This window comes from Penicillium malachiteum (genome assembly GCF_028827825.1).
Source record: "Penicillium malachiteum strain IBT 17515 chromosome Unknown utg000002l:1.0-8849297.0:1.0-8852440.0, whole genome shotgun sequence".
In the NCBI taxonomy this organism is placed as follows: domain Eukaryota; kingdom Fungi; phylum Ascomycota; class Eurotiomycetes; order Eurotiales; family Aspergillaceae; genus Penicillium; species Penicillium malachiteum.
The window spans coordinates 1613584-1637202 of NW_026643095.1; the positions used below are offsets into that span (position 1 = coordinate 1613584).

Consider the following 23619-nt stretch of genomic DNA (forward strand, 5'->3'; position numbering starts at 1 on the left):
TCCCAGCTTCAATTTTTAAATAGTAATCGGCTGCGCATCTCCCGGTTGCGCTCTGTTGTACGAGATACGGCCAGCAGGTAGAAAAAACAAAGCAACCAAAGCACCCCCATGAACCTCCGGATAATGATGGGTTCCCGCAGCTGGTGATGTCCAACCTGCTCCCTGCCAGCCAGACATCCCCATCAACTCAGCCGACGAGTCGATTTGAACCACACAGTTGATCTCACCGTATGGGTGTAGGTGATACTGGCCACGATAGACCTCCTGGCTATCCATATAGACAGCAGTGATGCTAAAATAGCGAGTCAATTCAGAGGGCGAACAAATCCTACTGCGGCGATACTTTGGACCGTCGACTTCGTCTGTTGCTAGCCAGCCTTCATTATTTGATATTCCTTGGCGAATTAAGGTGCAAAAGTCCTCATAGTAGGCGTTCCCTGGACCATATTCGCGATTTAACCTTTCTTCAAGCTCTTTTCCAGGAGTTCTGAGATATGGGTTAGTATTGTTCTTTGTGCAATTCTCCATGCATGGGAAGCTTACAACTCCTCGACCTCGGCTAGGAATTCTCGGGCCCGGTTGATCAGCCTTTGTTTGTTAGGGTGGTCGTCAGATGGCATGTTTTTGGAGTCCTTGTATTTCTCGAATTTTTGAGTTGAGATGAAGAGTTGAGAGGGGGTATAGTTTTTGGGGTCGTTGCTGCATCTATCCGGCACCGTCCACGTATCCGTACCCCAGATGTGGGGTAAGTGGGCCAACTGTACACCTTTGTCCAACTAATGATCACTTTTTTCAATCCAAAACTCCCATATGCGAAATGAGGTGGCAATTAAATGATAGCAGAGGATCCATAAACCTCAGATGTTGATGCTGTATACTAGTAGATTTCATACTAGGTCTCAAACGAGAGGCCTCTTCAGCAAACAGTGCTGGATATTATACAGGCGTGACCACAGAAACCTTGGAAATGACCTTTCTCAAGATTACCGCATTGCATATGGAAATTACGGTATGAGTCCATAGTCCTCATACATGACAATGCTCATCATTATGGCGTCCCATGTATGAGACTGAGGATAGTGGGGACCGGCTCAATCAGACGATCCCAAATCTGGAGTTGGAAATACTCAAAATTATGGACACTTCGCACTAGAAGATCAACCCTATGATATTAGTCTGATTCTGGTATCTTTAACTCGAGAACACCAAGGATGTAAAACAAATTGACAGGGATGTTTGAGTACAGTTGGTGTAAACGCCCGCGCTTATCATTTATCTTATCATCTTATCTTATCGGTCACTAAGCGATGGAAGCTGCTAGAGTAAGCACTGACAACGCGCTCCACTATGGTGAGTCAGCCCCCTCATGCCGAGGGCCCCGAGGACCGACCGGTCTCCGTGGCGGTAGTTAATTGACGCCATTGATTCTGGAATTCTCATACAGGAGGAAAAAATTTATTCGATTACTTCTATATACCCCTGGGCTCTAATAATTTGCGCCGTGGAATTGATCTTTCAACAACGCAACCCCCTCCGCGCATTTCTACCTTCAACCGCCCGCAATGGCGAATCTACCGGCCCACGCTTCTCCCAAACTCACCCCGCAGTCAACCCCCCTTCCAAGTCAACTAGACGGCCTACATGACAATGCGACTCAAGAGAGTGGCACTGCGACTGGTCAGCAGACACCAGCGCTACCAGATTCATTGCTGTCGCCTGCATTCACCCCACCTGCGACCCCCGGCGGTACATTAAATCTCGACCTAAACCCGACTCAAATACTCCACTATAACCAAGGGGCCAATCTCCAGAAGTCAACTGAACATACGAAAGCTCCTAAGCTTCTTCAACAATTGCCCCAGATTGAATGTGTCGTCCGGGCGCGTATCCCGACCACGAATGGCGCGGAAATGTTCCTGCACCTCTACCTAAATGATTTGGATAATAAAGAGCATTTGGCCATTGTGTTTGGAAACAATATTCGTAGCCGCAGCCTTGACCGTGTACGGCCAGGCGAGACTGAGATGGATCGCATGATTCGAGGCGCATATGTGGGGAAGCTACACCCTGGCAGAACTAGCAGCTGGTTCGATGATGAGAAGACAGACGCACAGTCATCAGCGAATCGCCATGTCGAGCCCCCACTGGTTCGCATCCACTCTGAATGTTACACTGGAGAAACGGCTTGGTCGGCTCGGTGTGATTGCGGTGAGCAATTGGATGAGGCTGCACGATTGATGTCTTTCCCTGTGGAGGACCTCGCATCTGATGCACCTGCAGAAGCACAGTCTCTGAAATCACATTCGACAGGAGGTGTTATTATCTATTTACGACAAGAAGGTCGAGGAATTGGACTCGGAGAGAAGTTAAAGGCATATAACCTGCAAGATCTTGGATCCGATACTGTGGAAGCAAACCTTCTCCTCCGACACCCGGCCGATGCTCGCAGCTATGGATTGGCAACAGCCATGTTGCAAGATCTGGGCTGTGGTGCAGATGAAAACCCAGATGGTGTTCGCTTGCTCACCAACAATCCGGATAAAGTACGGGCCATCGAGGGACCCAACCGCGAAGTCCTGGTTAAGGAAAGAGTTCCTATGATCCCATTGGCATGGCGTACCGGTGGAGAACGAGGGATTAAGAGTTCAGAGATTGAAGGCTACTTGAGGACCAAGGTTTGTCTGCCTAATACCGTTGTGCTTATTTTCTTGGCCACTAACGATTGTCGTTTACAATAGATCTCCAAAATGGGCCACATGCTCCAATAACCTGGGGTCTAGCCCTCACCCCTTCGATGTTTTATTTACTCTTTTCTTTTCTTTTTCTCATTCTTTTGTCTGCTGGCCGGGAGGCTTGTGGCTTTTTCCTTGGTTGCATTGGAAACCCCAACACTCTTGTACACACGATCGACATGACCATTCTCTGCTTTACCTTCTCTTCATTTTCTCTTGCATATCCCTTGCCACGGTTTCATCAACTTTGTACATGCTTGTTTTCTGTTTCTGTCTGTGTGATATATTCGAGGGGAGGATCTGGACTTTCCCAGGTTCCCCTTTAATATATTTAGAAAAATTTCTTGCCCAGCACCACTATTTCATATAGTCTGGTATTTTAGGACCAATGGAGTTACAGGATCGGCTGATTGCCATGATATCTTGCACGAGTGGAGCTTTGCCGCGTGTATAGTGCTTGTAGATCATGATACTAACTCCTTAGAGTATAAGCTTATGACCATATTAAGTCATAAACATTGAAAACAATGAAAACAATGAAGAAGAAAAACAAAGTCTTATATATAGAAGAACTAGTCATTTCGCTAAATGTTCAACGGGTCTCCCCGCTGGTCCCGAACCCAACTCGTTAGTCGTTACCAAGATCTTGGGATTCTCCCACACGACCCACTCAGTCTCCCTACCTGCAGAGTGTGCAACTGACTCGAGTGCCTTGTTGCCTTTTTTTCTTTTCTTTTGAGAATTCATTTCACTTTGATGGATTAAAACAACTTCTATAGACGTGTGTGAGGCCATGGCCAACAACGTCCCGTCCGAATTGCGCGACTATGCGCCGCTTATCGAGACCAGGGTTGAGATCTCGCATACCACCCCCGTCGCAAAGGCCGAGGACTCACCTATCCCTTCGCGCTCCGCATCTCTCGGCCCTGATCCGTTCCCCGTGGATCCCAACGATATTAATGGACCTGTAACGACTGCTGGACGAAAACGCAAGCTCAATAGCGCATCCGCACGGGGTGTAGCCAACCTTACCCCGGACCAACTAGCCAAAAAGCGTGCCAATGACCGCCAGGCTCAACGCGCGATACGCGAACGTACCAAAACACACATCGAGGCATTGGAGCAACAAGTGAGAGATTTGTCGTCACAGAAACCCTTTCTTGATCTTCAGGCGGCCTTGCATCACAATGAACGAGTCAAGGCGGAGAATCGAGAGCTCCGGCAGGGACTAAAGGCGGCAATGGATATCATCCAGCCTTTACTCGCAAAGCCGGAGGTATCAGGTCAGTCACAATAAACATATCGTCCTATACCAAGTTATATATTAGACTGATGTCGAAAAAAAAATAGAATTACCTACTTTCTCAACCCAACCAAAGTCGGCCCCGCAACTTTCTCATACCTCCCCGTATCCTGATGCTGCCGAACACCTCACCCCCAATGCCCACCTGATGTCGTCGGACAAGCCGTATGCCGAGTCAATTGGTAGTATCGATACCCCGTCTCCGACACATTCAGCACCGATCGGTGGAAGTCGTCGCAACAGTTCAAATGGTGGCCTTCCGGGGTCCTCATACCGAGTAGCCCTCTCCCAAAATATCGCTCATGGTCTAGATTTCGGAATGGAGGAACGACTCGGCTTCAATTTCCTATTAGACCCCTCCCAAAATGTTCCCAAGGTGGATCGTCTCCGTCGTCTTAGTCCGGAGAACTTTCGCACCTCCCATCCAACAACACCCTCTTCCCCTCTATACCTTCAACCCTCCAGTTACCCATCTGAACAACTGACGCCCACATTCGCTACGCCTATTATGAACACTGCCCCAACTTGTCCATTGGATAGCGTTCTCATGGACTTTCTCAATTCCAGACAGCGCGAAGCCGCACAAGGAATTCCCCGTCAGAAGCTTGTCGGACCCCCATACCCGAGTGTTTCTTCCTTGCTTAATCCCGAGAAAAGCGTCAACTCGCATCCTGTATCAAAGGTCTTCACGGATATCCTATGCACATTCCCGGATATTTCATCACTTCCAGAACAAGTCGCTGTATTATACACTATGTTCCTCCTTATGCGGTGGCAGATCTATCCCACCCAGGAGAATTATGACCGGCTACCAGAGTGGCTCGCTCCAGGAACAAGCCAGTTACTCCAACCGCATCCAGCATGGATGGATTATCTCCCTTGGCCACGTATGCGAGATCATTTGGCCTCATGTCACCAAGACTACCCATTCGATAATTGGACCATTCCCTTTACACGGGGCCTATCCGTCAATTGGCCATACGAGCCCACCGATTGCTTATTATCCGCCGGAGACTCCGAAGAATTGCTCATCAATCCGGTATTCGAGCGTCATATGCGCAACCTCAACAATTGGTCGTTAGGTCCGCTATTTGCAGAGTGCTATCCTAACCTGGTAGACACGACCCGGATCAGACCGGCACTGAACCAGGAAAGCGCTACTCCTCATTCTCTGTAGCCTATATCCTACAGTTGCTTCGATCAAGCTGGTCTTGGTAGATATCTTTGCTAGTTTGTGCGAACTTGAGCGTTGGGCTGCCGGTGTTGGTCATCTCTTCTTGTCATCCTTCTCTTATTTCTCTTCATTTTTCAGCCTGCTTGGGTGCTTGGAGCGGAACCATCCAGGACTCTTCTTTTTTTATATTTTTTTCTCACCTATTCTACACATAGAATCACTTCAAGATTTTTCTTTTACCCCCTCAAACTTTTCTTTGGTTCACATCACAGGAGGCAGATATTCAGATTGTGGGGTTTCTACAGTAAAGATTTAATTACAATGCGCAGCGAAAGACGGCTTGACTGAATTGAAAGATCTCCGAGTCTCGGGGCCGATTCTGGCTACCCAGTACAAGACTATGGGGAAATTACCATTATGCAACTTGAAATGAGAGAGGGACAATGCCTCGAGAGGCCGAAGACAACTTGATGGAAGAACCATTTAAATAAACTAAATTGATTTGGATATAGTGGCACAAGATCAACCTTATTACAATCTAAGCCTTCCGGCTCTTCTCATTCCAAAACTCCAACCCAGCTTTCTGTCGCAGGATTCCATACATAGAGCTGCTGTCAAGGCATTCGCCTCCGTACTCCCGGGCAGCTTCCATGTTCTCGCGAGAAATCTCCAGTCCAGGAAGCTGAACACCTCGCTCCTGTGCCATAGCCATGGCGTGCTTTGCATCCTTGATGGCCAGAGATACACCAAATCCAGGTCGTGAGTCCAAGGGTGGTGCATAGGCACCAGTAGTCAACCTGTATATGATCAGAATAATGTTCGAACACTTCTCGCAATATGCCCATGTTGAATAACTTACCTCTTCGAGTATCCACCAGCTACAGGACCAAATGCCTCTCCAATTAGCTCTTCCATGGGGCCAGTTCCCAATCCAGTCTTCTCAGCAAAGACCTGGGCCTCGCCAACGGCCTCCATCATGTTCACAGTCACGATATTACTATACCAGCATTAGTGACTCCACAATATAATGATATCGATCAGAGGCATAGTAACCTACCCAGCAATCTTCAGAAGCGAAGACTTCGTAGCATCATCACCACACTCAATAACCTTGCGACCCATGACATCCTGAATAAGGGGCTTCACCACTTCAGTGGCACTCTTCGGACCTCCGATCGCAAAAACCAACTTCCCATCCACAGCAATAGGATTGCCTCCAAATACAGGTGCCGATACAAAAGACGCACCTGGCGCCTTGAGCTGTGCAACCGCAGAGCTCACAGTATCGGGGTGAACAGTTGAGCAATCAACAAAGATCTTGTCTTTAAGTGGATGGCCCGATTCAATAGCAGAAGAGATAAGTTTCTGCAAGACAGAGTCGTTCGCAACCTGAGGAATATCCTTAGTATTCCCATACGAAAGCCATGCTATCTGTATGGATATTACTTACCATGGTGAAAATCACTCCACAGCGAGATACAAGCTTATCAAAGCTAGCTTCGGGAACACCACCAAGTGCCTGTAGTGGTGCACCACGCGACATTGTGCGGTTCGAGTACAGCAGACTCAATGCCTTTCTAGGGGCGAGGTGTCGCTGTAGGTTACTGGCCATGGCGAGGCCCATGGAGCCGAGACCATACTAGACGTGTGTTATTTATCATCCTGGAACTTGTTAGGGAGAGAAATTATGCTTAATTTAAAGCTATTTACCCAGCCAATTTGAGTCATCGTGCTCTTGTATTGCGGTCTTATGCGATTGGATGTGACTTCAAGATTCGATTCCGCGATTATTAGTTTAAGGCTGACAGAATTGGTGCAATCACTTTTGTAAAGAACGCTGCTTGTTTTCTTTTAAATGATCAATTGCTTTGTTGGTAGTGCTGTGTTATAACGACGTTGTTCTTTCGATGAGGTCTGTGGAGCGCGTTCCGTTTCCCGAGGGAATCGGAGTCGGCCGATAGGCGACCGAAGGGATCTATGAAAGATATCTGGAGACAACCTTTCAAAGTTGAATCGGGCCGATCAGATCTTGCCGGTGGGTACTTATTATTTACTCAAAATCATTGATTATAATAAATAATTATTTACCACTGGCAATCCTTGCGATTATCTTTAGTATGCCATCTCCGCTGAAGTTTGATGACCTACTTCCCCAAGAATAGTATACAATCAACTTGAATGAGATGATCGGGTCCGAGTCTGTATTGGCTGCATGAGAAACTCATCATACGCCAGTTTCTCTGCAGAGGGTCGCGCCTCAGGAAGCCAGCACATGATTCGCTTCGGAAACTGTACAAAAAGCTCTTTGTTGTCACCATGATATCGCTGTGCTCTCATTTCGAATGACTGTTCTGGTATGGGTATAGACCCTTTCCAGTTCCCTATTCTTCCATAAGAAATATCAACAAGTAGGGAAATAGATGGACATAAATAGCTTCGGTATCCCAATAACTGAGGGATTTCACACTTCTCTGGAGAAACTCTAGAGGCGGAGGCCCCATAAGTGATACCATTTCTGCCAAATGCTGTTCATCATTGAGGCGTCAGTCTTTTTTGGCGAAAAAGAGGTGGCCGTTCATGGCCATATCCAAGGCCCAAACATATGTCAGAATAGAAAAACTAGGGGAAAATAAAGTAAGCTTAACTGACCATGACACCAATGGACCAGATATCAACACGATTATCCCATTCCATATCCAGAATCACTTCTGGAGCCCGATAAATCCCTGGCATTATATCGCCTTTTTGCTTCGTCGCTCCAATCCTAGCCTCTCCAAAGTCAGAAAGAACAGGTAGTCCTGCGCTGAGAGGCACTAGCCGAGAGAAATAAATCTCACGGTCATCAAGAATTTTCCTCGCAATTGGCCTTGTTAGTTCATCGTCTTCAATCTGACAGAGAATGGAGGTGTCTTTGATTCCTTGAAGTATGATGTTTGTGGAGATGTCTAGATAGCCTTAGCTAGAAGTGTTCAAATGAATGCTTAATAGACCTTACCAGTATGCACAACATCATTTTGATGCGTGAAAGCCAAAGATATCAAAGCGAGTTGAATGCTTTTTCGGAGCATGTCTTCTGGTATCCTGTTGTCAGGGCATAAGCTTCAAAGCTCAGTAAAACTCACGCCTAGAGGCTGGTAGATTAAGCAGGTGTGTTTTCTGTGAGGACCGGTGATTTGAAATGATTCAAGAATAAGGCGAACTAAGCTCTTTCCAGAGTGATCACTGGCGTTTTTTAGGCGATCAGAGACTGCCATCTCTTGTATTGGTTTTTGATCATAAGCACAGATTTTCAAAGTATTAAATCCGTGGTCGCTGGAGTCTGTTGGAAATATTATGCATATCACTATACTGATCAGTAATGCTTACTGGAGGTCGCGGCAAAGCCAAGTGGTAGATGACGTTCCATAACCAAGTTTGGAAACGACCTGGTACCTAGATGCGAAGACCTCACCCATTATCACCGGGTAGTATTTATCTGCAACATAAAAGGGAAGTGTTTCTTCTTCGACCTTCTCTGCAGGATCGACTTTCACAAATCCTGATGTTGGGAATTGTCGCGGGGGGAGGTAAGGAGGACCTGATGTCAAGGCTCTTGTCCAAGGACAGCCACAGCGGGATTTTGGTGCAATATTTGGAGATAGTTTGAGACGAGAGAGTGCCCTCCCAGTCCTTCCTATAAACGTTGACATTCCCAGTAGTAGAAAGCCGTAAGTTGAATGTTGAACAAGTAGCTGAAGCAGGTCCCCCCTTGAAATAGCCGCCGGAGATAATACTTCCGACTTAATTAGCAGGGATCGTGCTTTACGAGATAACTCAACTTTCAAATCTAGATACTAAAATAAGAAAACATGAGATTCAATGGATTGAATACGTTATGTGTTTATTTTCTCCTTTGATCTTAAATAATACTACTATGATTTATGTATCTACTGGTGCCACCATCACCGAAGTGGGGAACTTGAATGAGCATACCAGTAGTATTGAAGTTTTCTTTTCAAATTTTGATGTATATTTGGAAAAGAAAAATAATTAGACAGATGTACACCTGGGCAATCAGCCTGTCCCAACGAAGACCACCAGAACAGCTGCATAGGCAGCAGTTGCCCCAAGAATATCCTTAGGCGCAGCATCCTTCATAAACCAGGCCAAAATTACCGCGACGCCAACCACGAATAGCGAGGTCGTGAGCAAACTGTTTAATTTGGAAGGATGAAGAGTCATGATAAGCATCGGTACTATGAGTGCCGCTCCTCCAAACAGAGCCATCACTAAGCGACTGAGAAAGTCTAGTCTGGCTTTAGATTCCTCTTCGGTTCGTACCCCAGCACTGCTGAACTTAGCTCCGTTGACAAGAAGGTTTGCGATCTGAGCCTCGAAGACGGCTATATCGTTTGAGGGCTGTTGTGCAGTTTCTTCTTGCTGTATTTTATCCCTAGATGTAGAAAGCTGATGCGTTTCTTCAAGTTTGGTTTGGCCTCTTTTCTTGTCGAGTTCGGTCAACATCCCGGCAAGAGTCATTATATACTGATCACTCCTGATCTCGCCAGGTTCCTTGCGGAATGCTTTGAAGGTGTCCATAGCATTCGCTGTTTAAATGTAGTTATTGGTAATTGATCATGACATACCGAAGGCGATCATACTTACAGTAGTCTGCAAGGGCTTGTTTGATATCCTTCATTCTGTTAAAGCTTCCAGATTCTTCCTGTCCAGAGGCAGCAGGACCATCCGGGTGAACCGTAGGACGAAGTTCAAGGACCAGCTGGTATAGTTTAGCTCTTGAATAGAGCAAATTATGTCGATACAGCGAATCAATCCATTCTGCCGGTGCATGTTGTGATAGAATTCCGAGATGGGTGTTCACCTTGGCTCGATCATCATCTGGAAGTGTCACTTGGGCTGATTGTAGTATTGCGTCCACCATCTCCTTCTCTTTGTAAAACTCCGCCGTATAGGTCACGATCAATGGAAGTACTCTTTTAGGACTGAAAATTCCCCGTACGTATTTCAAGAATCTTTTAATTGCCGGTTCTTTCAAGTTTTCCCGGATGGCTTCTACCGGAAACGTGGGCATCGGATGTGTCTCATGTTTTTGTTCCCCCGTACCATCCTCAGAGGTATGATCATTCGTAATACTGGCTTCTCTTGGTGGTGGAATCCTAAGATTCTCTTCAGATGCCATTTCGATATCATCATAGCCTCTCTGTATATACATATGAGATCGATGCCATTGTAGTATCTCAGAATATTCAAGTTGTTGAGTATTTGAGTGAGGGTCTGCAGAAGTTTGTGAAGTCACTGGTACAGAGTGAGACTGCTGGTGATCGTCTTTTCCCAGCTCGAGAGCCTCTTGATTCACCGGGGTTGCAATCGGGTTCAAGTTTACGCGCTGCGGAAAGACTGAGGCCATTTTTAGAATTGGAACAATTTGAAGAGGACATCTGACCTCAGCTTTCCATCCAGAGTACTCTTGCACCCTATATACTGGGTCAACTTTGAAGTGGAAGGAGGAATCGGGAGAGGAGAAAACTCAGCTGAACATAGTGTGAAAGTGTGAATCTAGACTAAATGTTGTATGTAGGTTACTAGCCCAATCTGTACCTCCGAAGCGATTGGCTTAGCGTCAGCTGCATAATCATCATTACTTCAACCTTGGAAGTCACCTGTGGTTAGAGATAGTAGCCATTATGCATGGATGATACAACTTCAAGTAAGTATTCAAGATTACGGCTTCATATTTCCTTCATGTTCTTCTAGAAGAAACATATAGTAATTAAATACTATTTCCCTGGCCCCAGTCAAATCCATATCAAAGACATAAGACACATGCGCACAAACCATTAGTTCTTGTATTCAGCGGAGAGGTAAAGCAAGGAATTCTACTCACCTCTTTATTCTGGTATAGAGCTTGAGCAAAATCAGAAGACTATGGACTATGCATAATCTAATTTGTTAGGAGACCATCATGCATTTTACTTCAACTGCCCTGGCTACCAGTTGACAATCAAAACAGCAGTTATAAGTTCAGTTTGAGCTCATTGCAATGAATATTTCCTCTCTTGTCAGTTTTCAATTGTAAGTACGCCATCAAGTTGATTTCACTCGCAATATCAATATCTAAAATAATAATAACTCATTACGTCGTTGTACATCTATTCCCCTCAGTTTGGCAGTTTTGCGGGGAGAGGTTGAAGTATGGTATTGTCACGTAAATAACGATGATGACGGCGCCGCCAACTTCAATAATGTGTACTCTCGACTCCCCGTCTCCTCTCTCCCCACCTCCACATCTCCAATTCCCTTCTCCCGGGAACTCCCTGCATAGAGCTTAACCCGATCCATACAGAGAACTCCATTCCCTTCATCATGGCGGACATGCCCATTGGTATGTGTGCCCTCACCCCAAGGCGACCGTGTTGTCCCCCAGCTCCGAGCTAACAGTCCGCAGTCCTCGACGGAGGAACCGGTTTCCTCAAGGTTGGATATGCTGGTCAGGTATGTCGCACAATCCTAGCTCCTAATTAGACCTCATATTGATTCGAACCGATACACCAGAACTTCCCAGAGCATCAGTTTCCCTCCATAGTGGGGCGGCCCATCTTGCGAACAGAAGAGCAAGCTGGGGACATCGTCGTGAAGGATATCATGTGCGGAGAGGAAGCTGCTGCTGCCCGATCGATGCTTCAAATCAGCTACCCGGTATGTCGCTGCTAGATGAGAATCCCCCGCTCCTCACCGTTTCTTAATCTCCCCGCCCCCTCTCTCTCCGCGGAAGGCAACAGCGCCAGACATGTTGGGTTCGTGTTTGTTAATTTATATGGCCCGATTGGGTCTGAAATAGATGGAAAATGGTATCGTTAAGAAATGGGATGACATGCAACATCTCTGGAACTACACCTTTTACGAAAAGTTGAACATCGACCCCACGGGTCGCAAGATCCTCCTCACCGAGCCGCCGATGAACCCGCTGAAGAACCGCGAGCAGATGGCCGAGGTTATGCTGGAGGGATACAATTTCGGAGGTGTTTATGTGGCAATTCAGGCGGTGCTGGCACTGTATGCCCAGGGTTTGAGCAGTGGTGTGGTCGTGGACTCCGGTGACGGTGTGACCCACGTCATCCCCGTTTACGAGTCAACCGTGCTCAACCACCACATCCGCCGGTTGGATGTTGCTGGTCGTGATGTTACCCGCAACTTGATTGCTCTTCTTCTCCGCCGCGGATACGCGCTGAACCGTACTGCCGATTTCGAGACCGTCCGTCAGATCAAGGAGAAGCTGTGTTACGTTTCCTACGACCTCGAGCTGGACAAAAAGCTTTCCGAGGATACCACCGTTCTTGTCGAGTCTTACACCCTTCCCGATGGTCGAGTGATCCGTGTCGGTAGCGAGCGATTCGAGGCTGCGGAATGTCTTTTCCAGCCTCACTTGGTTGACGTTGACCAACCCGGCATGGCTGAATTGGTCTTCAACACAATTCAAGGCACCGATGTTGATGTTCGATCCAGCTTATACAAGGCCATTGTTCTCAGTGGTGGTAGCAGCATGTACCCTGGTTTGCCTTCTCGATTGGAGAAGGAGATCAAGCAGCTCTGGCTGACCCGTGTTCTGGGCGGAAACCCAGAGCGTCTTAACGTACGTCCACCTGCATTGTTGTTTCCTCTTAATTCAAAGCTAATCGTATTACAGAAATTCAAGGTCCGCATCGAGGATCCTCCTCGACGAAGACATATGGTTTTCCTGGGTGGTGCCGTCCTCGCCAACTTGGTAAGCCACCTCCCTCCACCGTATCATATTTCATGGCTAACACAGAATCATAGATTGCCGATAAGGAGGACATGTGGGTATCCAAGCAGGAGTGGGAGGAACAGGGAGCTCGTGCCCTGGCAAAACTCGGCCCTCGATAAGCGATTGTATTTAGGCGGTTGTTCACTTTGGGTTATTATCTTACTGTGTTTTTCCTTTTGCTTTCCACTCTTCCTGCATGATTTGCAAGCCGAGTCTCGTCTCCTCTACCCTGTCTCCTGTTCTTTTTCTCCGACTATCCATCTTGTCGATATCCTTCCCATCAATCTTGTTTCCGTGCTTCACTGCCTCCTCTTATTGTGCCTAGACTGGTCTGGTGCGGGTGGATCTGGGGCTGTTGACAGAAAAGAAAGAAACATTCATAAACATTATGCCCATACTAGCAGATCATATCTGTTGCTATAGATAGAATACGGTTCACTTCAAGTTGAGGTCTCTTGCACTATTTCGAAAATGAAGCCATGTACGCGATAACTTGAACTTGAACTTGAACTTGAAGTGATTGGCTATATGGGACTTATAGTGGATAGAGGGAGTGTTCTATTTTTAATTAAACTGGGGTCCCTCCCGAAGTCCCTGTGTAGATCAATGTATGGATGTTCTCAACGGGTTTATATAATAAAATCAGGTTTGAAAATGTTGAAATTGATCTTGATCATCTTAGAGGGACCATCGGATTCAAGTTCATTACCGTTACAGGCTTCCAACATTTGAATCCACATGTGTAGCTAGAGGTGCACGAGAAACCGCAAACTTCAAGTTAAACATGTGGACAGAGGACATCAAACTGGAAGAGGCCAGCACTAAGTGTAATATCTGCATTTTAAAATACAATGTGTGTTTGATATTTCGTGTACGTAGTAAATAGTACTGGTCCAAATAACCGAAATTTTCCCCATTCAATGGGACATCATGATATGTGCAGTGCCCCAGGAGCCCCAGAACTTGATCACTCTCGGAGGGTGTTAAAGTTCCTGCCCAGGTGCTTATTCAAGTCATAATGAGTAAACCAACCAAACCAGCCATAAGATTGAAAAATTAACGCCGAAACCCAGAATCATGTGCCATGATTATGACTCATATGCATTTGGTGAAACAGCCAATATCACTGCTAACGCCGCAATAATCAATGAACCAGCGATGAAAGCTGTCAGAGCCACACTGCCTCGACTAGCAGGGAACTTTCCTCGAACAATCCAATATTGACTCTCGAAGTAGCGGTGAAAGCCAACAAACAAAATCAAAATAGCCACACCGATGAAGGTCGAGCCAAGTGGTTTTCCTACACTGCGTAGTTTTGACATGTCCTGCTCCGAGGAAGACATAACGAAAATATCAAGTAGGGAGGAGGAATGTGTTGTAGGGGCGGTATCTGATTTGTTGACATTTGTAGATTGTGCGGCAGTGTTAAGTCGGAATAATTGGGTAACGGCGATACCAATAGAGGCAAAGGCCAGGGAAGTACGCATCCACGCCAGGAATGTTCGTTCTAGTAGCCGCAATTAGCGAGGAAATTCTCGGAGTATAAATCATCAAGAAAAGGCATATTTACCCAATGCTAGGTGGTCTCGTGCAACACTACCCTTGTTCTCAAGTTCAAGAGCACCGTATTGGTCCACAAACCGGCCGAGCCAGGATCGCCGGTGTTCCTCTTCTTGCTCGGGATAATCATTCTGGCCGTTCTGGCCATTGTGGCCCGGAATATTATCGGTGCCTAGACCATCGTTGGGATTGCCCTTAACAGACGCCTCATTTTCGCCTGTGGAATGTGGCGTCTCGGTGGCCTGATAACCACGCGATGGTCCGCTGGCGCCGTTGATAGGGGTATTCTCCGTGAAGGGGTGCTGTGATTGCTGGGACGGCTGATTCCGGGGATAATTTCGAGAGGAAAAGCTAGAGTGGGACCGGCTGCTGCTGATTGAAGATGACAGGGCAGACTCTACATGAGTGGGTGAGCGGGACGAAGCAGAGTCGATATCTCTAGCCTCACGATCATTGTGGGCACCTGTCGGAGTCGACGCCGGTGGCTCAAATATATTCATGATGGCGTGCTTGCCCCCTGACCGGTTACTTTGGGTATCTGTCCAATGAAAAGGCTGTAAAGAGAGGTGTGTGCAGCAGGAAGACGCCAGGTACTGTTTTGGGGGCTTTCGTGGGGATCAAAAAGCAAAGAAGAATGTTGTTTACGAGCCGAGACGTCGTTATCGTTGAGGATTTGATTTTTGGGCTTCTTCACACATTCACAGGTGGTTCAGAAGGGGTTGAGTCTTTGGGCTTATTTCCTCATTGAGCCATGCATCATGTGGCCTTCCATAATGTGACTGAGCTGTGAAAATGATCGGTCGATCACTTGTTCCTCCGGGGAAGATCACATGCTCCACCACGCTAACTCCATATGGCGTCATACTAGATCTGATTGTAGTAGGCGGTATGGTGTTTCTGCCAAATAGCCCCTCGGCGGTCAGATATCAATATTGTGCTCCACTTAGACAGCTTCGGCTTCCTCCATTGATCATCCAACAATCATTCTAAGGTTGTTCGTCAAAGTTATTACTCAGAGATAATGGCGTCCCCTAGTGGAAAGGTTGATCTTTCCAAGAAATTATCAGAGTTACGGTCAAACAACCGCCGATCTCAAACCGCCGCGTCTCGCGATACCCCAACCGCCCCTCCCTTGCCTTCGCCGCCAGATCTCTCCGCCCACCATCAGTACACACATCCCACCCGTCGCATTCTCTCTCCAAAGGACCATGATTTGTTCCAGTCCTCCTCCACCTACAAACTAGTTCTAGCCTTCATCTTTCGTCTATCCGATTCAGTAAAGGGCCGTCAAGCTCCCCCTCGCGAGCCTTCTAACCAAACAACTCCTGGTTCCGATCCGATCTCAAAGTTACTTAGCGTTGTGGGACAGCTCCGATCACTTGTTGAGAAGAACCCAGCTCTAGACCAAGGTGGTTCACGATTTGGAAATCCTGCATTCCGCGCCTTCTTCGACGATGTTGCAACACAAAGCTTGACATGGCATACTGATATTCTTGGGTATGCTCATCTGGATATTCCCGCGGAAGCCAAGACTAATAATATTCATTTTAGTGTAACTGATAATTCCGCCATTGACGAATGCTCCACATATCTTATCAACTCGCTCGGATCGCGAGACCGACTAGACTATGGCTCAGGTCATGAGCTGAACTTTATGATGTGGCTGTTGAGTCTGTACCAGCTCGGTCTACTGCCCGCCACAAACGCCACTTTCCAAGCTCTGGCTCTGCAGGTCTTTGTTGAATATCTGTATCTGATGCGAGATATCCAATCAACATACTATCTAGAGCCTGCGGGTTCCCACGGTGTTTGGGGTCTAGATGACTACCATTTCTTGCCGTTTTTGTTTGGTGCTAGCCAGCTCGTCGATCACCCATACATTACCCCACTCAGCATTCACAACTCAGTTGTACTTGACGAAGAGGGAGACAAATATCTCTACCTGGATCAAGTACGGTGGGTGGATAGCGTCAAGACTGTGAAGGGATTACGCTGGCATAGTCCTATGCTGGACGACATCTCAGGCGCGAAGAATTGGTTCAAGATTGAAAGTGGTATGAAGAAGATGTTTGTCAAGGAAGTCTTAGGCAAGCTCCCTATTATGCAACACTTCTTGTTCGGAAGCCTTTTGCCTGCTGCAGAGGGCATGGGCGATGATGCTGTGGAGAACTTAACTGATGCGATGAGATGTATGGGTGACCATTCCCATGAGGACCAGGCTGGTGGTAAGGGCCATGGCAATCATACAGATTATTTCGGAGACTGCTGTGGTATCAAGGTCCCCAGCACAATTGCCGCTGGTGCTGAGATGCGTAAGCGCATGGGTGGCACTGGATTGCGTCCGATCCCATTTGATTAAAAGTCGTATGAAAATAGAAAATGAATTCACTGCCAATGAAGTGTTGAATTATGAGCCGATATGAGACTACTATCAATAAATTTCCCATAGAAGCACTAAGTAGAAGATAGAGCTATACAACCTTGAATATCCTAGTGTCGCGATCTGATATCAACATTGCAGTTGTCTTCAGGTTGTGAATACTTTTTGAATGCTTACTAATGTAAGGTGCCTTTATCGCGAGATTCTATGCCCAGGTTATTTGTCTTAATATTCCCTCCTTTGTCTAATATGTACTGTCTTATCACTCTTCCAAGGTTACTGGGAATCCCAAAAAAGAGACAATCGGCCCCACATTACACCCGCTAATTGGCCCACCGCCCTAAACCCAACTTCACATCTCCCAAGTCCAAAAGAAGCTCACTAATTTCCTCCAAAGAATTTAACCCCGACAACCCAAATTTCCAAAGAAAGAAACAAAGTACCGGTTACATTTACGCCTTACCACAGGTACTTAGCACTATTGCACATAATCATCAAGGGGCTTGAGACCCAACTGAAGCCTGAACCTTGTATTCCCCTCTTACTCCGCATCGCGCACGACGCAATCATCCCACGCTTCTCATTTGACTTAATCAAAGACCCCCACTCATGGCGCCAGAGGACTACTCCACTGGCGGGGGTGGGAAGCTGAAGCTCAAGGGGAGTAAAGTGAGTGATGGACGGGTAGAGAAGAAGAAGAAGAAGAAGAGCAGCAAAAAGAAGGATCTTGATGCAGAGGCCGGAGCTGAAAGCCGTGACTCGAGTACTCGGGCTGAAGACTCGGAGTCTAAGTGCCAGGCTACCCGTGATGATTCTTTGAGTGCTGATCCTGATGCTGGGGTGCCTGAGGCTGGACCGTCGGGCAAGACGGAAACGGAAAAGAAGTATGAGGAGATGCGAAAGAAGAGGGTACGTGGATATAATTTCTTTCTACTGATTATATTTGCTCTGCTTATGGAAACTAACATTTTCTAGTTGCATGACCGTCTTGCACGTGATGGTATCAAGACTCACAAAGAACGCGTGGAAGAGCTCAATCAGTATCTCAGTCGACTAAGCGAGCACCATGATATGTATGTGCTTTACCGTCTTATGATATTTTTTAATATAAGCTAATCATTTTATCACAGGCCTAAGATTGGACCGGGTTAATTCAAGCCGAGTCCTATTTTTCTTTTCTACGATGTTAATTCCTACTCATGTATCATATCAAAAACCAAATTGGAAAAGAAGTGGTATATCCATATAGATCCAAAAAAATAAATCAAGGCTAAAACTGGAAAATATCATGCCCATGCGAGTCCCACGGGATCTCTATGTAGCAGCCCCGAAATAAACCAAAAGGTAAACCGATACCATAAGGTGAATGCAAAACCAAAGTCCCCCCCAAGCAACCGAGGAAAGATGATAGATAGTAAAATAAATGATAACGCCATGTAAATGAAGCCCAACCCGCAATAAGGAAACCGAACCCAGCGCAGAGTCGAGCTCAGCGGAGAGTAGGGTCAGTCAGGCCGTAGCCGTAACAAAATCAATGAGAACACCCCAAGAACAAGGGAACAAGAAAATAGTGTACCTAATCCATGTATGAGGATAGGTAGAAACAAGCATTAACACCGGCGCTAAAGATTCAACCGGTTGAATTGGCAACACAAATCACCGGGTTCCCTTTCGATAAGAGTATAAAGAAAGAAACGAGGTTCCAGGATCTCTGAGGATTCCTGGAGAGGAATTGCTGAAAGTGGATATTAAGTGGAGTAGTCTGTGTCATCGACTCATCCCCTCATACACCCTTAACAACCACTGTCCGCTCGCTATTCAGCTTATCGGCGTTCCGGGCATGAGATTCCTTCTTACAGTCTTCCAGTCCGGAGCAGGAGTGTGCTTCGAGCATGCGATGCTTTGAGCAGAAGTGACCGTGACAGAAGCTGCAATCGCCAACGATACGCTGGGCCGCCTCCTTGCACTCCTTAAAGTTGCACCGTGGCTTGCGGGGAGGCATGATGAATTGTATTGAGTCTGATGGGAAGGACTTGTAGAGGGTTCGTTTGCGTAGATTGTTTAAAGGAGGTCGAAGGGGGTTCCCTAGGTAACCTGGTACGATCACGGGATTGTTTGAGATAAGCGCCGGGGTTGTAGAGATGGGCGGTTAAAGAGTTTAGAAAGGCGAGGGCGGCTTAAAGAAATGCTGAACGCAGTGGATTGGGACCCCGAGATCGGAATTAGGGCAATCGAGTTTGTGAAGATTGGTGAAAGAGGAGGTTCGTCTGGGGAAGGGTTGGAAAATAGATTTCGAGTTTTGGGGTAACTCTTTAGGGGTTGAGGATGGAAACGAGAATGGAAACGAGAATGGAATAGAAAGGGGAAAAGAAGATCTTTAGGGGCGGCCACGTATTATATAGGAATGATCGGAACGGACGGGAGAAAAAGAAGGAAAGTCAAACATGACGCTGAGTCAGTTTGAGGCGTGGAGAGTGACGGAATCAGTCTGGAGGCGAGCGGGTCCGAGAAGGTTCGATAGGCTCCATTCTTTAATACGGTAAAGCCACCCCCGTTCAACTTCCCCTAAACTATGTTGGGGATACTATTAATGTTTTATCCCCTTTAATTTTTGAATTTTTGAATTTTTCTTTAATTTTTTTTTTTTATTGTTTCCAAATTGTTGGTGAATTTTTTGGAATCTTGAAGATGTCGTGGCGCTCTGAAACTCCAATACTCTGGGTTCGGAATACCCTATTTTTCCCCCTAACATGTCTTCTAATGTATGGAGTACTTCTAACCTATTTCAAGTTGTTCAGGTGAATAAATTGACCCTTACGGATATGGTATAGGGTGACGACCCGGTGATTTGTCTTGGGTATCACCCTATCTATGGGCACTATTATGGGTCAATGGGTAATCTATGGGTTAACCCCCCCCAATCTCTTTTACCCCCCCTATAGTACAACCTACTGCACCCGATGCACATGGTACATAGGAGGCCCCTTATTGCGCCTCCTGCGCCTTTCTCGCACGCGAGCCAAAATAGTTGCCCTTTAAGGCTGATCAGGTCCAATGATCGGGAATGTCCGTGCGAATGCCTTAGCGGCTAATACATCTCCAAGTATTCCGTTTGCTGAAGTAAAATAATAATAAAAAAAGGTAGCCTTCAAACCCAACATACTCTCTACTCGGTATGTACATGGGTCCCTCAGTCTCCACCCAAAGTCATCCATTTACTTCTATGATAAGCATAAGACCTGAAAGAGTAAAGAAAAATGACTAGACTGGAATAAGGAGGGTCATTGCGAACCACGAATCCCCCATTCACCTGACCGATTAGCATTGCCATCACGTGGTCCAACTCGCCATTTTTTTCTCTCCCTTTTTTGTCATGTTCGCCGTCCACGGATAACCTATATCCACGGGTACCTCTTGATTACATGAAATTGTTCATCAGAACCGGGAATGAGGAATGTACGGGAATTAATAATCGCGGCTCCAACATGAACATGAACTCGTTTACCAATTTTTGTGTTCCTGTTCACCCGAGGGGAAAATGCCCCCAATCTTTCTCTAAGTTCCATGGCACTCCACGCCACCCACCAACGTAGTGGCAAAAGAGAAAAGAAAAAAACCGGCGTTCATCAGAACTCAAGGCATAGCCACTGATGTAGGGGAGCCACTGATGTAGGGGAATGGGAGTGGGAACTAACTCTTTCACGAGGTGACCCTCCCGAGCCTATCCAAGCCACCGATAGGGTGGGACACAGGCCCCTCATGCAAGAGCTATGGCCCGCCCATGAGGTGTCCATGGGGAAAATTGGACCAGTCTCCTTGGCCAATGCGCCTGAAATGAGGCACCATGATCTGCGGGGAGCTAGTACTTAACCCGGGAACTAGAATCGTCCACGTAGTAAAAAGTCTACTCCTTACTAGTACTAGCATAATACTAGTATACTACATAGTAACTCCGTACTACATACGGAGAACATATCACGTCGACTATTAGTTGATCCATTTTAGCGCTTTATGCCCCCTTTCACTCCCAACCTGATCTATCGTGTCCCAATGGATTGTGGAGTTTACTTCCTTGTTACCTTGCCTTGAGTTGGTAATTACCAACTTGATTACCTACCTAATGTCATGCACTCTGTTCTCCGCATATTGAATTTCATGATCTATCACACATCGAACAGTCCCTCACTCATATTCATTGTTCTCTTTTAGGGGAATCCGGCTTACAGCTGCATATCTCCACCGCTGCAAAGCCCGGCCCGTTGCAACTGCGGATCTTCCGGAATCCATATTTCGGTGATCTGTTACGTGTCTAAGGCGCATTTCAAATGTGTTGGCAAGGTAGAAAAGAGGTACATGACTAGTCTATGATACTAAGGTTGAGAGAAAAATATGAAATTTGGGGGAAATATTGAAAATAATAACATGGAGAAACGCCGCAGCCCATGACCATGACTACCAAGGCGCCCAAAGTATGCGCCCGACGACCGATATCCTGCCGAAGCAATGAGAATAAAACAGCAAGAACAAAAAATTAAAAATAAAACCAATAAAAAATCATTCCTGTGCTCTCATGCTCCAACTTGGTTTTCTTTTCCGGCTTCTGGGTCCAGATAATCCTCGCGTTCGGCGGCTTCATACTCACGAATGAGATCCATGACCACTGCGCGGGCTTCGTCGAATTCGCCCAGTCCATCAGCGAAGGGCGCTTCCTTCTCGTATTGCTGAATGAATGCATTGCGCTTACGCAGAGGATCATATTGCTGGATAATTCGCTTGAAAAGTGTTGCCACGGAAGTATGGTTTGCTAACATCAAGCCACTGACACGGTTTGTATGTTGCAAGTAGGGTGATTTCTTGGTCAGTGCAACTTGGATACTGGCAGGACCCCAGGGAATAAATGAAGCGAGGCGACGTTCACGAATACGAAGAAGGGACTTGTGCACGTCTGTAGGGTCTGCTTCACCCTGAATGATGTTGAGAATACTCATATAGCAACTCGACTTGCTAGGGTTGATTGAGACCATGCGGTTCTTCGGCTGGAGAAGACGGCGCATAACATCCAGAACAGTAGTCTTGCGCACAGTCTTTGCTTGCTCGATATTATCTCCGGTGAATGGTGTGTATGAAGTGACGAGGAAGTGGGTGCGTGGTGTTGGGATCAACGAAGCGATGATTCCTGCTAGATCATTGTGCATGTATCCCGGGTATCGGAGAGTTGTGGTGGAGGCCGACATGACCGTGGAGACCTACAAAGTCAGCCGAGAATTCACATAGTACGATCAGTTGAAAACTTACAAGCTGGTTAGTCTGATCATAGTTGGGCTTTTGCACATGGAGTCGGTCCGCAACAATGCTTGCAAGGGCGAGATTATCCAAGACAACCTGCCGAGAATTCAGTAAATATGCATGCGTACGTTTGATAATGCGTTCTTACCACAGAGTCGGCATCTTGAGTCAATCGACGCAGCGTGAGCAAACTGTTATAAGGGTTGACGACCACGTCATTGGAATCCGAGAACACGGAGTATGTCTGAATCAGCTTCTTGGGGAAGCGATCATTCATTCGTTCCAGCAGGAAACTTCCTAGACCGGAGCCGGTTCCTCCTGCAATCGAATGTAATAGCATGAAACCCTGTGGTAATGGTGAGCCTGTCTGCCATCAAGTCTGCGCTTGCGCAAGGTGATTATACCAACCTCTAGTGAATCACTTCCATCTGCCTCTCGATCAATCATGTCGAAGATTTCCTCTTGGACACCCTCTCCTGCCGCATAACCTGCACCCCAGTTGTTACCAGCACCAACACCATTTTCTCCGACAAAAAAGTTCTCGGGGTTGTAGATATTCTTGTAAGGGCCGGATTGGATGCCATGAAGAACCTATTGGAAAATCAGTATCCAATTTAGCATCTGTCTATGTCGTATAGTTCTGAGATTATTTTTAACGCAAGGGAAGAGACCGTACTCTAGGCTCTAAATCGAGAAGAATAGCTCGAGGGATGTATCTAGTATCGTCACTCTATAGAGACCTTGTTAGCATGGCTCTTCAAAGACGCCAAGTACATTGCGAAAGAAGGAAGCTTCAAATTCCAGTAGCCTACCTGATAGAAGAAAACATCCTTGCGGTCACCTCCTTCAGTCGCAAATTCCTCGAGATTACCATCGTGGCTGATTCCATGCTCCAGGCATAGTTGCTGCCAGAACTGGCTACCGACTGTAAATGAGATCAGTAACTCTCATTCCAAAGCTTGACTCAGACCCTTCATTCTCCTCTTATAGTGTATGCCCAGTCGATAGGTCGCGGTGGTGGGGATCGGTCGAGAGCTGCGGAGAGGCACGTACCATTGTTGCCGCACTGGCCAGCTTGGATGGTGATGATTTCCCTAATTTCACCTCAAAGTCAGTTTAAAGAACCTTGAAAATGTCTTTCTTGTAACTTTGAAGTACCTACCTAGGCATTGTGGTCCTATGATACCGTCGGGAGAAAGTTGGTTCACGCGTGTCTCGCGTTGTTGCGGGGAACTTTTTGGCCGGGATAGCTGTCGCCTCAGGCACCAATTACGTTGGACATCAACAGGGCACCACTTTGGCACTTCCAATGTTTGCAGCTGACCAGGTCTTTTTTTTAAATCTATTTTATTGTAGTTACTAGTTGGTAAGATAGGTAGCCAAGGGCTTGGTAAAGGTATG

The 23619-nt window shown here is 46.7% G+C and overlaps 13 protein-coding genes across 13 annotated transcripts; 5 read left to right on the forward strand and 8 right to left on the reverse strand.

The window, feature by feature from the left end:
- Positions 1 to 15: 15 nt before the first annotated feature.
- Positions 16 to 620, reverse strand: N7483_003648 (DUF4863 family protein; the record flags this gene model as incomplete). Its single annotated transcript, XM_057087085.1, has 2 exons — positions 16 to 487; positions 544 to 620. 2 exons carry the CDS (start codon positions 618 to 620, stop codon positions 16 to 18), a joined length of 549 nt encoding a protein of 182 aa, XP_056946914.1.
- Positions 621 to 1562: 942 nt separating this feature from the next.
- On the forward strand, positions 1563 to 2738 carry N7483_003649 (GTP cyclohydrolase II; the record flags this gene model as incomplete). The annotated part of the gene is made up of 1 exon (XM_057087086.1): positions 1563 to 2738. The coding sequence occupies one exon, from the start codon at positions 1563 to 1565 to the stop codon at positions 2736 to 2738; it is 1176 nt and encodes a 391-aa protein (XP_056946915.1).
- Positions 2739 to 3525: 787 nt separating this feature from the next.
- Positions 3526 to 5212, forward strand: N7483_003650 (bZIP transcription factor; the record flags this gene model as incomplete). Its single annotated transcript, XM_057087087.1, has 2 exons — positions 3526 to 4015; positions 4083 to 5212. 2 exons carry the CDS (start codon positions 3526 to 3528, stop codon positions 5210 to 5212), a joined length of 1620 nt encoding a protein of 539 aa, XP_056946916.1.
- Positions 5213 to 5747: 535 nt separating this feature from the next.
- N7483_003651 (NAD(P)-dependent oxidoreductase) lies at positions 5748 to 6937 on the reverse strand (the record flags this gene model as incomplete). The annotated part of the gene is made up of 5 exons (XM_057087088.1): positions 5748 to 6006; positions 6069 to 6206; positions 6267 to 6598; positions 6660 to 6848; positions 6920 to 6937. The coding sequence occupies 5 exons, from the start codon at positions 6935 to 6937 to the stop codon at positions 5748 to 5750; spliced, it is 936 nt and encodes a 311-aa protein (XP_056946917.1).
- A 441-nt stretch (positions 6938 to 7378) lies between these two features.
- N7483_003652 (uncharacterized protein) lies at positions 7379 to 8277 on the reverse strand (the record flags this gene model as incomplete). The annotated part of the gene is made up of 3 exons (XM_057087089.1): positions 7379 to 7734; positions 7855 to 8163; positions 8205 to 8277. The coding sequence occupies 3 exons, from the start codon at positions 8275 to 8277 to the stop codon at positions 7379 to 7381; spliced, it is 738 nt and encodes a 245-aa protein (XP_056946918.1).
- A 33-nt stretch (positions 8278 to 8310) lies between these two features.
- Positions 8311 to 8898, reverse strand: N7483_003653 (uncharacterized protein; the record flags this gene model as incomplete). The annotated part of the gene is made up of 2 exons (XM_057087090.1): positions 8311 to 8521; positions 8576 to 8898. 2 exons carry the CDS (start codon positions 8896 to 8898, stop codon positions 8311 to 8313), a joined length of 534 nt encoding a protein of 177 aa, XP_056946919.1.
- Positions 8899 to 9262: 364 nt separating this feature from the next.
- On the reverse strand, positions 9263 to 10616 carry N7483_003654 (uncharacterized protein; the record flags this gene model as incomplete). The annotated part of the gene is made up of 2 exons (XM_057087091.1): positions 9263 to 9795; positions 9854 to 10616. 2 exons carry the CDS (start codon positions 10614 to 10616, stop codon positions 9263 to 9265), a joined length of 1296 nt encoding a protein of 431 aa, XP_056946920.1.
- Positions 10617 to 11572: 956 nt separating this feature from the next.
- On the forward strand, positions 11573 to 13111 carry N7483_003655 (actin-related protein 2; the record flags this gene model as incomplete). The annotated part of the gene is made up of 6 exons (XM_057087092.1): positions 11573 to 11591; positions 11655 to 11701; positions 11762 to 11905; positions 12048 to 12839; positions 12894 to 12971; positions 13025 to 13111. 6 exons carry the CDS (start codon positions 11573 to 11575, stop codon positions 13109 to 13111), a joined length of 1167 nt encoding a protein of 388 aa, XP_056946921.1.
- A 969-nt stretch (positions 13112 to 14080) lies between these two features.
- N7483_003656 (uncharacterized protein) lies at positions 14081 to 15052 on the reverse strand (the record flags this gene model as incomplete). Its single annotated transcript, XM_057087093.1, has 2 exons — positions 14081 to 14499; positions 14563 to 15052. 2 exons carry the CDS (start codon positions 15050 to 15052, stop codon positions 14081 to 14083), a joined length of 909 nt encoding a protein of 302 aa, XP_056946922.1.
- A 521-nt stretch (positions 15053 to 15573) lies between these two features.
- N7483_003657 (serine/threonine-protein phosphatase 2A activator) lies at positions 15574 to 16911 on the forward strand (the record flags this gene model as incomplete). Its single annotated transcript, XM_057087094.1, has 1 exon — positions 15574 to 16911. The coding sequence occupies one exon, from the start codon at positions 15574 to 15576 to the stop codon at positions 16909 to 16911; it is 1338 nt and encodes a 445-aa protein (XP_056946923.1).
- Positions 16912 to 17541: 630 nt separating this feature from the next.
- Positions 17542 to 18084, forward strand: N7483_003658 (uncharacterized protein; the record flags this gene model as incomplete). Its single annotated transcript, XM_057087095.1, has 3 exons — positions 17542 to 17841; positions 17908 to 18005; positions 18063 to 18084. The coding sequence occupies 3 exons, from the start codon at positions 17542 to 17544 to the stop codon at positions 18082 to 18084; spliced, it is 420 nt and encodes a 139-aa protein (XP_056946924.1).
- Positions 18085 to 18715: 631 nt separating this feature from the next.
- Positions 18716 to 18934, reverse strand: N7483_003659 (AN1-type zinc finger protein TMC1; the record flags this gene model as incomplete). Its single annotated transcript, XM_057087096.1, has 1 exon — positions 18716 to 18934. The coding sequence occupies one exon, from the start codon at positions 18932 to 18934 to the stop codon at positions 18716 to 18718; it is 219 nt and encodes a 72-aa protein (XP_056946925.1).
- A 2566-nt stretch (positions 18935 to 21500) lies between these two features.
- Positions 21501 to 23388, reverse strand: N7483_003660 (gamma-tubulin mipA; the record flags this gene model as incomplete). The annotated part of the gene is made up of 8 exons (XM_057087097.1): positions 21501 to 22178; positions 22228 to 22314; positions 22367 to 22564; positions 22627 to 22809; positions 22895 to 22948; positions 23031 to 23143; positions 23272 to 23312; positions 23381 to 23388. The coding sequence occupies 8 exons, from the start codon at positions 23386 to 23388 to the stop codon at positions 21501 to 21503; spliced, it is 1362 nt and encodes a 453-aa protein (XP_056946926.1).
- Positions 23389 to 23619: the final 231 nt, after the last annotated feature.